Source organism: Hyla sarda, chromosome 7 (assembly GCF_029499605.1).
Source record: "Hyla sarda isolate aHylSar1 chromosome 7, aHylSar1.hap1, whole genome shotgun sequence".
Lineage (NCBI taxonomy): Eukaryota > Metazoa > Chordata > Amphibia > Anura > Hylidae > Hyla > Hyla sarda.
Window position 1 is genome coordinate 7596553 of NC_079195.1, and position 12418 is coordinate 7608970.

Consider the following 12418-nt stretch of genomic DNA (forward strand, 5'->3'; position numbering starts at 1 on the left):
TACCTTTTGTGAAGATCCGGAAGCTGGCCCCTTTTTCTTCCAGTGGCTTGCTGTGTAACCTCGGCCTCCGCCATGTTGTGTTCGGTAAGTGGGATGTCGGGGGGGGGGGTGTTCTTGCTTCTGTCCTTCCTATCTTCTGATGTCCGAGGCAAATCTTTTCTTCCTGTTTCTTCAGTGGCTCAGCGACGAATCTGCGGCCTCTTCCGGCGCATGCGCAGGTCGTTTTTTTTTTTTTTTTTTTACCAATAAAGTTTTTTTTGTCTAATTGACAAACTGTCTGCGCTTGCGCGAAGCTACGCTATTAGCGTAGACCTAATGCACGATACGCTGTTAGCGTAGCACTTGCGTACTCGCGCATGCGCAGATAGTTTGTCAGTTAGACAAAACTAACTTTATTGGTAAAAAAAAAAAAAAAACTACCTGCGCATGCGCCGGAAGAGGCCGCAGATTCGAAGAAACAGGAAGAAAAGATTTGCCTTGGACATCAGAAGATAGGAAGGACAGAAGCAAGAACACCCCCCCCCCCCCCGACATCCCACTTACCGAACACAACATGGCGGAGGCCGAGGTTACACAGCAAGCCACTGGAAGAAAAAGGGGCCAGCTTCCGGATCTTCACAAAAGGTAAGAAAATACATATATACATAATCACAACACACAAACATAATACCAAAAAACTGTATAAATAAGGGAGAACCCCTTTAAGGGGGCATTCCGGCTTTATACATCTTATCCCCCCCTATCCAAAGGATAGGGGATAAGATGTAAGATCGCAGGGGTCCTGCCACTGGGACCCCCACGATCTCAATGCAGCCGTCTGCATTCTGTGCCGGGCCCTGCCTCCGAGACGTGACATCATGGGCACGCCCCCTCCATTCATGTCTATGGGAGGGGGGCGTCACTCCCCCCTCCCATTGACATGAATGGAGGGGGCGTGGCACAATGTAATGAGGGGGTGTGGCCGTGGTATCACGTCTCGTTCTCGGAGGCAGCACCCGGCACAGAATGCCAGAGTCTGCACCGAGACTGCGGGGTCCCCAGGGGCGGTACCACTGCGATCATACATCCTTTGGATAGGGGATAAGATGTAATGTTATAGGGGGACATTTATCAATGTTGGTGTGATGTAGTAAAGATTTTACCCCTTTTTGCTGCGTGTATTTTTTACATAGTTAAAAATTTACCAAAATGGTGCAGAGGACTTGATAAATTCTGCACAATTATAGAACCCAGTGAGCTGCAGAGATGGGTTTAAGCTTTGTGCTCCGGCATCTGACACATTTGTATGTGTCCTGTTAGCTGTCGTACACTTGCGCAAAAAATAAATAAATAAATAAATAAAGCACCACTGCAAAAAGTTGCGTACAGTGCACCAAACAACTTTGACAACTTTGAAAGATGTTTTACTAAAAATTGCACCAAAAAAAAAAAAATGCAATTGCGCAAAATTTGCAGGGACATTTAGAACATTAAAGTAGTGTAGTAGTGTAAAGCCAATGATAAATGTCCCCCATACAGAATTGTAAATTACTTCTATTTAAAAAATCTTAACCCTTCTAGCACTTTTCAGCTGCTGTATGCTCCACAGGAAGTGATTTAGTTCTTTCCAGTCTGACCACAGTGCTCTCTGCTGCCATCTTTGTCTGTGTCAGGAACAGTCCAGAGCAGGAGACGTTTGGTGCAGGGATTTACGCAGGGATTTGTGCTCTGGACAGTTCCTGACACGGACAGAGGAGGCAGCAGAGAGCACTGTGGTTAGACTGGAAAGAACTACACAACTTCCTGTGAAGTATACAGCAGCTGATACGTCCTGGAAGGGTTATGATTCTTAAATAGAATTTACAAAACTCTCTCTCTTTCTTGCACCAGATGATTTAAAAACATTTGTTTTCCACCGGAGTACCCCTTTATGCTGATGTTAAAGGTAACAAGTCATCTGTTTTATGCTGCCCAAAGCAGGATCCTAACATGATATTATTTACTCTCAAATGCTCAGGCATTACAAAAAAAATCATAATTTATAATAGGCGCCAGGTAGCTAATCATGGAGGCAGGTCCACATGTATGCTCTGTGCCCCGTCAGCACTAAGTGACGCACCACTTAGGGTCAGCAGGGCGGAGAGCAGCCACAGGGACTGCCCCTTGACTACTTACCCCGATCCTAACACCATTTTTTAAACTTTGATTTCTCTAAAACCCCGGAGTGCTTCAGAGTAAATCATAGTGTGTCAGGATCACGCTCCCTGTATCTGTTTCATGCTGTCCGCGGTTTGGGCAGCATAAAGGTGACAGGTTCCCTTTGGGTTATCCAGGAAAAAATACTACTTTTTTATGTATCAACTGGCTCCAGTAAGTTAAACAGATTTGTAAATTACTTCTATTAAAAAATCTTAATCCTTCCAGTACTTATGAGCTGCTGAAGTAGAGTTGTTCTTTTCTGTCTAAGTGCTCTCTAATGACACGTGTCTCGGGAACTGTCCTGAGTAGAAGCTAATCCCCATAGCAAACCTCTTCTACTCTGTGCAGTTCCCGAGACAAGCAGAGATGTCAGCAGAGAGCACTGTTATCAGACAGAAAAGAACAACTCAACTTCAGCAGCTGATAATTATTGGAGGGATTAAGATTTCTTAATAGAAGTAATTTACAAATCTGTTTAACTTTCTGGAGCCAGATAATATATAAAAAAAAAAAAAAAGTTTTTTCCTGGGTAACCCCTTTAATCTAATGAGAATGGAGGCTTTACAATCAACGATATCATGTCGCTCTATCCCGTGCCATATTGTGTGATGAGCAGAACGGCATAGGCTGAAGTAAGGGCCCCTTTGTCTTAGCGATCCGGGCTGACTCTTATTACCTGGACCATCGTTTCCCAACCGGGGTGCCTCCAGCTGTTGCAAAACTATAACTCCCATCATGTCTGGACAAGCAAATGCTGTCCAGGCAGGCTGGGAGTTGTAGTTTTGCAACAGTTAATAAAAACACTGCATTAGAGCAGTGGTCCCCAGCCTGTTCCTCTCCAACTGTTGCAAAACTACAACTCCCAGCATGCCCGGACAGTTGCAGTTCAGCTGGAGGCAACCTGGTTGGGACAACACAACCACAGCAGCCTGCATGGGTCATTTACTTTGTATCTGGAAGGATTTTAGGAGTAGGTCGAATGCCAGGTTCCCATCTGATAAGGTCGCTCTTACGTGGCGGATGGGCTCATACAATTTGACCAAAACGTGCGCCAAGAATCTCAATTGTATATGTACAGTAAGTAAAACAGTAACACCATTCAATATAATCTGCACACTTGTTGTTTGCATATTCCTTAGCGTTTGCAGTGAGCTGCTATGTTTTTTGTGCATTTGTTATGTTTTTTCTTGCGCAGAGCTACAATCACGCTGGACGTACCTCCCTGCAGGATGCGTTGCGCTGCTCTAACGCTTCTCTCTGCTGCTCCAGGAGTAATAGTTCTTCTGAGATCTCAGCCAATCTGCTCAGGAACGCCCTTTGTATCTGTGAACATAGCACCAGTATTAATATTGTAATCCTGAATACCAGTGGTCTCCAAACTGTGGACCTCCAGATATTGCGAAACTACAACTCCCAGCATGCCCGGACAGCCAACGGCTGTCCGGGCATGTTGGGAGTTGTAGTTTTGCAACATCGGGAGGTCCACAGTTCGGACACCAAACTGCAACCTAGCAGCAGATGTCTGGTGAACATCTTGTCTAGCACTTGGGTGTGAAACTTAAGGGTTAAAAGAAAATCCTACCCAAACCCCAAAAAACTTCTATGAAGAAGCACTCCAACTTTATTTTTGTCCGTATCCTGCACACTCACCAACCACTAGTCCTACAGCGCCATCTGTTTCATTACAGCACAGCTGCATCCATGCATTTCACTACTGTAACTGGGTCATGTGATCACCAGAAAAAAAATAAAAAATCAGTGTTTAGGCCACAATGCATTTCTGAGCGGAATCCACAAAAACAGTGAGACTAGTTCAATGTTTCTGCGGATGCCGAAATCAGAATTTCGAAAGTTCCATCGTTTTGCACAGTGCAGAGGAAACCTATTGAAATCTATGGGACTCTGTTGCAGTGGAATTTCCGAGTTAATCTGGGGTTAATCTGTCAGGGGAAAACGGTCTGACCGGGGTTAGGTGACTTCCTGTAAACTACAGGATGTAATTTTGGAAAATCAATGCAAAAAACAGCCAAAATTAAGTTAAAAGTATGTGAAAAATGGCTTATAAATTCAACATGTGAACGCTGCCTAAGGGTCTATTCACATGTACAGTATCCTGCGCATATTTGATGCGGTGTTCAATAATTGAATTTACATTAAAATCTGCAGCTTCAGAGCTGCAGCATCAAATATGAGCTGGATCCTGTACGTATGAATACACCCTAAAGACTTAAAGGGGTACTCCACTGCTCAGCCTTTGGAACAAACTGTTCCGAATCGCCATAGCCCCGCCCCCTCATGACATCACGCCCCGCCCCCTCAATGCAAGTCTATGGGAGGGGGCGTGAGCCCCCTCCCATAGACTTGCATTGAGGGGGCGGGGCGTGGGGCCATGACGTCACGAGTTCCCGGTGACAGCTCCGGCATTCGGAACAGTTTGTTCCAAATGCTGAGCAGCGGAGTACCCCTTTAAAATCTTCATACAACACCTCAGTTGTGATTCTAGGTCAAATCACTTTTGCCTTGTGGCAATATTTAAAAAAAAATAATGCTTTGAATAAGAAAACTGCATCAAAACTGGACATGATGTGAACTGACCCCAACGTTCTAACACTCCACCCGCTCTCTCTTCAAAGCCAGAGGATTAATGGGAAATGTAGGCAGCTTTAGGAAATCATTTCAGTGATGGAATTGTAATCAGTATGGCTGAAAACCCCAATGCCTGCCACATCAGCTAAAACAGGTAAGCACAAGGCATACACAAATATTACTACATAATTCCCTAAAATTAGTCTATGCTCCACCTGTACACCCCAAACTGCATGGATTTTAGGTTCCCCTTGCTCTATGAGATTAGAGAACCCTTCAGTCTAGAACCAAGCTATGGAGGACGGGAAGGCAGAGCAATGGACAGGATCGTACCTCTTTATCCAGCGGTGGAGGGGACAGGTCTGTTTCTGAAGCATTGATGCACTTTTCCAAATAGTGATCGAAATCTGCAGAGAAGAAGCATTTATATATCAACATCTGCAGCTTCATATCTGCAGAGGAGAAGCATTTATTTATAAACATCTGCAGCTTCATATCTGCAGAGGAGAAGCATTTATATAAACATCTGCAGCTTCATATCTGCAGAGGAGAAGCATTTATATAACATCTGCAGCTTCATATCTGCAGAGGAGAAGCATTTATATAAACATCTGCAGCTTCATATCTGCAGAGGAGAAGCATTTATATAACATCTGCAGCTTCATATTTATATAAACATCTGCAGTTTCATATCTGCAGAGGAGAAGCATTTATATATAAACATCGGCAGCTTCATATCTGCAGAGGAGAAGCATTTATATATAAACATCTGCAGTTTCATATCTGCAGAGGAGAAGCATTTATATGTAAACATCTGCAGCTTCATATCTGCAGAGGAGAAGCATTTATATAAACATCTGCAGCTTCATATTTATATAAACATCTGCAGTTTCATATCTGCAGAGGAGAAGCATTTATATAAACATCTGCAGCTTCATATCTGCAGAGGAGAAGCATTTATATATAAACATCTGCAGTTTCATATCTGCAGAGGAGAAGCATTTATATATAAACATCTGCAGCTTCATATCTGCAGAGGAGAAGCATTTATATATAAACATCTGCAGTTTCATATCTGCAGAGGAGAAGCATTTATATAAACATCTGCAGCTTCATATCTGCAGAGGAGAAGCATTTATATAAACATCTGCAGCTTCATATCTGCAGAGGAGAAGCATTTATATAAACATCTGCAGCTTCATATTTATATAAACATCTGCAGTTTCATATCTGCAGAGGAGAAGCATTTATATATAAACATCTGCAGCTTCATATCAGTCTGTAAATTACCAGATAAATGGCAATAAAGGAAGCCTCAGAAAAGCCTGAAGGAGGTCAGGCTCATTGTAATATGGTGTTTCCCAACCAGGGTGCCTTTAGCTGTTGCAAAACTACAACTCCCAGCATGTCCAGACATTCTTTGGCTTGAACAGGCTTTTGCTGGGAGTTGTAGTTTTGCAATAGTTGTAGGCACCTGGGTTGTGAAACACGGCAGTATGGGCCCGGCTATAGCACAGTGAGGACTGAAGAGAAAATAAAACCTGCAAAAGGTTACAGCAGCCGTCATGGGAGATCAGGGGTAAATATAATAGCCTGGAGCGAGAGGTGGAAGGATCCTTATAACAGGTAAGAACTGGACCTAGAATTGTATCATAGTACAACACAGTTCAGACTGGGATCCCTATGGCAGGTACAAGGCTACAATCAGGGCTGGGATTAGGGAAGGTTAGAGTCTGGTCCTTACAGTGGACTAGAGAGGGGATTAGAATCCTCTTGGTAGAAAAGAGTCTGTGTCTTCACTTTAATACCCATCAGGGTTACTTTTAGGATAGGGGCGGGGTTAGAATCCTAACATTAAGATAGGGGCGGGGTTAGAATCCTTGTGGTATGTTAGGGGCGGGGTTAAAATTCTTGTGGTATGTTAGGGGCGGGGTTAGAATCCTTGTGGTATGTTAGGGGCGGGGTTAGACTCCTTGCGGTATGTTAGGGGAGGAGTTAGAATCTTTGTGGAATGTTCGAGGAGGAGTTAGAATCCTTGTGTTATATAGTTACATAGTTACATAGTTAGTACGGTCGAAAAAAGACATATGTCCAACAAGTTCAACCAGGGAAATAAGGGGTAGGGGTGCGGCGCGATATTGGGGAAGGGATGAGATTTTATATTTCTTCATAAGCATTAATCTTATTTTGTTCCATGAATGTATCTAATCCTGTTTTAAAGCTGTTAATTGTTCCTGCTGTGACCAGTTCCTGAGGTAGACTGTTCCATAAATTCACAGTCCTCACGGTAAAGAAGGCGTGTCGCCTTTTGAGACTAAACTTTTTCTTCTCCAGACGGAGGGAGTGCCCCCTCTTCCTTTGGGGGGGTTTAACCTGGAACAGTTTTTCTCCATATTTTTTGTATGGGCCATTAATATACTTATATACGTTTATCATATCCCCCCTTAAACGTCTCTTCTCAAGACTAAACAATTGTAACTCCTTTAATCGCTCCTCATAGCTAAGATGTTCCATGCCCCATATTAGTTTAGTCGCGCGTCTCTGCACCCTTTCCAACTCCACAGTGTCCCTCTTATGAACAGGCGACCAAAACTGAACAGTATATTCCAGGTGAGGCCGTACCAATGCTTTATAAAGTGGGAGTATTATGTCCCTGTCCCTTGAGTCCAGGCCTCTTTTTATACATGACAATATCCTGCCGGCTTTGGAAGCAGCAGCCTGACATTGTGCTATTCTGTAGTCTGTGATCTACAAGTCACCCAGATCCTTCCCTACCAGTGACTCTGACAGTTTAATCCCCCCTAAGACATACGACGCTGCAGGTTATTAGTATACACAGCCCCCCTCTATATACACAGCCCCCCTCTATATACACAGCCCCCCCTCTATATACACAGCCCCCCTCTATATACACAGCCCCCCTAAGACATACGACGCATGCAGGTTATTAGTACCCAGATGCATAACTTTACATTTATCCACATTGAACCTCATTTGCCAAGTGGATGCCCAGACACTTAGTCTATCCAAGTCATCTTGTAACCTATGCACATCCTCTATAGACTGTACCCCCCTCTATATACACAGCCCCCCTCTATATACACAGCCCCCCTCTATATACACATCCTCTATAGACTGTACCGTGCTACAAAGCTTGGTGTCATCTGTTATGTTAGGGAAGGAGTTAGAATCTTTGTGGTATGTTAGGAGAGGGGTTAGAATCCTTGTGGTATGTTTGAGGAGGAGTTAGAACCCTTGTGGTATGTTAGGGAAGGAGTTAGAATCTTTGTGGTATGTTAGGAGAGGGGTTAGAACCCTTGTGGAATGTTAGGAGAGGGGTTAGAATCCTTGTGGTATGTTTGAGGAGGAGTTAGAACCCTTGTGGAATGTTAGGAGAGGGGTTAGAATCCTTGTGGAATGTTAGGAGAGGGGTTAGAATCCTTGTGGAATGTTAGGAGAGGGGTTAGAATCCTTGTGGTATGTTTGAGGAGGAGTTAGAACCCTTGTGGAATGTTAGGAGAGGGGTTAGAATCCTTGTGGTATGTTAGGAGAGGGGTTAGAATCCTTGTGGTAGGTTAGGGGCGGGGTTAGAACCCTTGTGGTATGTTCGAGGAGGAGTTAGAACCCTTGTGGTATGTTAGGAGAGGGGTCAGAATCCTTGTGGTATATTAGGGGAGGAGTTAGAATCCTTGTGGTATGTTAGGGGAGGAGTTAGAACCCTTGTGGTATGTTAGGAGAGGGGTTAGAATCCTTGTGGTATATTAGGGGAGGAGTTAGAATCCTTGTGGTATGTTAGGGGAGGAGTTAGAATCCTTGTGGTATGCTAGGGGAGGAGTTAGAATCTTTGTGGTATGTTAGGGGCGGGGTTAGAATCCTTGTGGTATGTTAGGGGTGGGGTTAGAATCCTTGTGGTATGTTCGAGGAGGAGTTAGAATCCTTGTGGTATGTTCGAGGAGGAGTTAGAATCCTTGTGGTATGTTAGGGGCGGGGTTAGAATCCTTGTGGTATGTTAGGGGCGGGGTTAGAACCCTTGTGGTATGTTCGAGGAGGAGTTAGAATCCTTGTGGTATATTAGGGGAGAAGTTAGAATCCTTGTGGTATGTTAGGGGAGGAGTTAGAATCCTTGTGGTATGCTAGGGGAGGAGTTAGAATCTTTGTGGTATGTTAGGGGCGGGGTTAGAATCCTTGTGGTATGTTAGGGGTGGGGTTAGAATCCTTGTGGTATGTTCGAGGAGGAGTTAGAATCCTTGTGGTATGTTCGAGGAGGAGTTAGAATCCTTGTGGTATGTTAGGGGCGGGGTTAGAATCCTTGTGGTATGTTAGGGGCGGGGTTAGAACCCTTGTGGTATGTTCGAGGAGGAGTTAGAATCCTTGTGGTATGTTCGAGGTGGGGTTAGAATCCTTGTGGTATGTTAGGAGAGGGGTTAGAATCCTTGTGGTATGTTAGGGGAGGAGTTAGAATCCTTGTGGTATGTTAGGGGAGGAGTTAGAATCCTTGTGGTATGTTAGGGGCGGGGTTAGAACCATTGTGGTATGTTTGAGGAGAAGTTAGAATCCTTGTGGTATGTTAGGGGAGGAGTTAGAATCCTTGTGGTATGTTAGGGGAGGAGTTAGAATCCTTGTGGTATGTTAGGGGAGGAGTTAGAATCCTTGTGGTATGTTAGGGGAGGAGTTAGAATCCTTGTGGTATGTTAGGGGCAGGGTTAGAATCCTTGTGGTATGTTTGAGGAGGAGTTAGAACCCTTGTGGTATGTTAGGAGAGGGGTTAGAATCCTTGTGGTATATTAGGGGAGGAGTTAGAATCCTTGTGGTATGTTAGGGGAGGAGATAGAATCCTTGTGGTATGTTAGGGGAGGAGATAGAATCCTTGTGGTATGTTAGGGGAGGAGTTAGAATCCTTGTGGTATGTTCGAGGAGGAGTTAGAACCCTTGTGGTATGTTAGGAGAGGGGTTAGAATCCTTGTGGTATATTAGGGGAGGAGTTAGAATCCTTGTGGTATGTTAGGGGAGGAGTTAGAATCCTTGTGGTATGTTAGGGGCGGGGTTAGAACCCTTGTGGTATGTTTGAGGAGAAGTTAGAATCCTTGTGGTATGTTAGGGGAGGAGTTAGAATCCTTGTGGTATGTTAGGGGAGGAGTTAGAATCTTTGTGGTATGTTAGGGGCGGGGTTAGAATCCTTGTGGTATGTTTGAGGAGGAGTTAGAACCCTTGTGGTATGGTAGGGGAGGAGTTAGAATCCTTGTGGTATGTTAGAGGTGGGGTTAGAATCCTTGTGGTATGTTAGGGGCGGGGTTAGAATCCTTGTGATATGTTCGAGGAGGAGTTAGAACCCTTGTGGTATGTTAGGGGAGGAGTTGGAATCCTTGTGGTATGTTAGAGGTGGGGTTAGAATCCTTGTGGTATGTTAGGGGAGGAGTTAGAATCCTTGTGATGGGTTAGGGGCGGGGTCAGTCCTTCTGCAGGATTAATAAGCTGCCCATATACCGTGACATAATATTCTGGGGTTAATATGCTGATGAACATGGATCTCACCATTCATGACTCTGTTCTGGACATGCAGAAGCTGCTCATATATGTGTCCTGTTGCATGCAGGTAGGTGGACATATATGTCTGGAAGATAAAAAGGTGGGCATCATAAAAACAATCTATAAACCAAAACACTTAATGACTGTGGTGACGATCGGTCTGACTGACCGAGGAGGCGGCCGCCCTGTCAGAAGGAACCTTCCCCACAGAGGACAACATGTTCTGCTTCTTTCTGTTCAGCGGAGACTGGAAAACTAAAAAAAGATATAATCATCAGAGACGGCAAATAATCCCCAGACCTATATGTATGTGTAATACCAAGGGTGCTGGATTGGTCCCTCACATGACACTGCCTGGCAGGTGCAGAGGAGAGGAGAAGGTTCGGTCCCTCACATGACACTCCCTGGCAGGTGCAGAGGAGAGGAGAAGGTTCTGTCCCTCACATGACACTACCTGGCCGGTGCAGAGGAGAGGAGAAGGTTCTGTCCCTCACATGACACTCCCTGGCAGGTGCAGAGGAGAGGAGAAGGTTCTGTCCCTCACATGACACTCCCTGGCAGGTGCAGAGGAGAGGAGAAGGTTCGGTCCCTCACATGACACTCCCTGGCAGGTGCAGAGGAGAGGAGAAGGTTTTGTCCCTCACGTGACACTCCCTGGCAGGTGCAGAGGAGAGGAGAAGGTTCTGTCCCTCACGTGACACTCCCTGGCAGGTGCAGAGGAGAGGAGAAGGTTCTGTCCCTCACATGACACTCCCTGGCAGGTGCAGAGGAGAGGAGAAGGTTCTGTCCCTCACATGACACTCCCTGGCAGGTGCAGAGGAGAGGAGAAGGTTCTGTCCCTCACATGACACTCCCTGGCAGGTGCAGAGGAGAGGAGAAGGTTCTGTCCCTCACATGACACTCCCTGGCAGGTGCAGAGGAGAGGAGAAGGTTCTGTCCCTCACATGACACTCCCTGGCAGGTGCAGAGGAGAGGAGAAGGTTCTGTCCCTCACATGACACTACCTGGCAGGTGCAGAGGAGAGGAGAAGGTTCTGTCCCTCACATGACACTCCCTGGCAGGTGCAGAGGAGAGGAGAAGGTTCTGTCCCTCACATGACACTACCTGGCAGGTGCAGAGGAGAGGAGAAGGTTCTGTCCCTCACATGACACTCCCTGGCAGGTGCAGAGGAGAGGAGAAGGTTCTGTCCCTCACATGACACTACCTGGCAGGTGCAGAGGAGAGGAGAAGGTTCTGTCCCTCACGTGACCGTCCTATTTACATCACACTCCCTGGAGAGAGGAATAGGTGCTGCCCCTTACATAATTCTTAATATGGTGCCTTAAAGGGGTACTCTGGTGGAAAACTAATTATTTAAAATCAACTGGTGCCACAAAGTTAAACAGATTTGTAAATTATTTCTATTTAAAAAATCTGAATCCTTTCAGTACTTATCAGCTGCTGTATGCTCCAGAGGAAGTTGTATTTCTTTCTGGATTTCTTTCCGGTCCGACCACAGTGCTCTCTGCTGACACCTCTGTCCATATGAGGAACTGTCCAGAGCAGGAGAGATTTTGTATGGGGGACAGTTCCTAAAATGGACAGAGATGTCAGCAGAGAGCACTGTGGTCAGACAGAAAGGAAACTCAAAAAGAAAAGAACTTCGTCTGGAACATACAGCAGCTGATAAGTATTGGAAGGGTTAAGATTTTTAAATAGAAGTCATTTACAAATCTGTTTAACTTTCTGGCACCAGTTGATTTAAAACATTTTTGTTCCAATGGAGTTCCCCTTTAAACAAAATTTGTTAAATATTTTTATTAAAAAATCTGAATCCTTCCAGTACCTATCAGCTGCTGTATGCTCCAGAGGAAGTTGTATTTCTTTCTGGATTTCTTTCTGGTCTGACCACAGTGCTCTCTGCTGACACCTCTGTCCATATGAGGAACTGTCCAGAGTAGGAGATGTTTTCTATGGGGATTTGCTCCTACTCTGGACAGTTCCTGACATGGACAGATGGACAGAGGTGTCAGCTGAAAGCACTGTGGTCAGACTGGAAAGAATTCCAGAAAGAAATACAACTTCCTCTGGAGTATACAGCATCTGATAAGTAGTGGAAGGATTAAGATTTTTAAATAAAAGTAATTTA

General features: G+C 45.0%; 1 protein-coding gene across 5 annotated transcripts in view; it reads right to left on the minus strand.

The window, feature by feature from the left end:
• The window catches only part of LOC130283530 (uncharacterized), a 208781-nt gene that overhangs the window by 160801 nt on the left and 35562 nt on the right, over nt 1-12418 (minus strand). For 4 of the 5 annotated variants that reach the window (XM_056533165.1, XM_056533166.1, XM_056533162.1 and 1 more), the window contains exons 8-11: nt 10460-10545; nt 10297-10375; nt 5098-5171; nt 3397-3501 (exon numbers count right to left, since the gene is read on the minus strand). In XM_056533165.1, the coding sequence (XP_056389140.1) occupies nt 3397-3501; nt 5098-5171; nt 10297-10375; nt 10460-10545 (344 nt within the window). The remainder of the gene's footprint in view (nt 1-3396; nt 3502-5097; nt 5172-10296; nt 10376-10459; nt 10546-12418) is intronic. The other variant, XM_056533164.1, reaches the window with a different exon arrangement.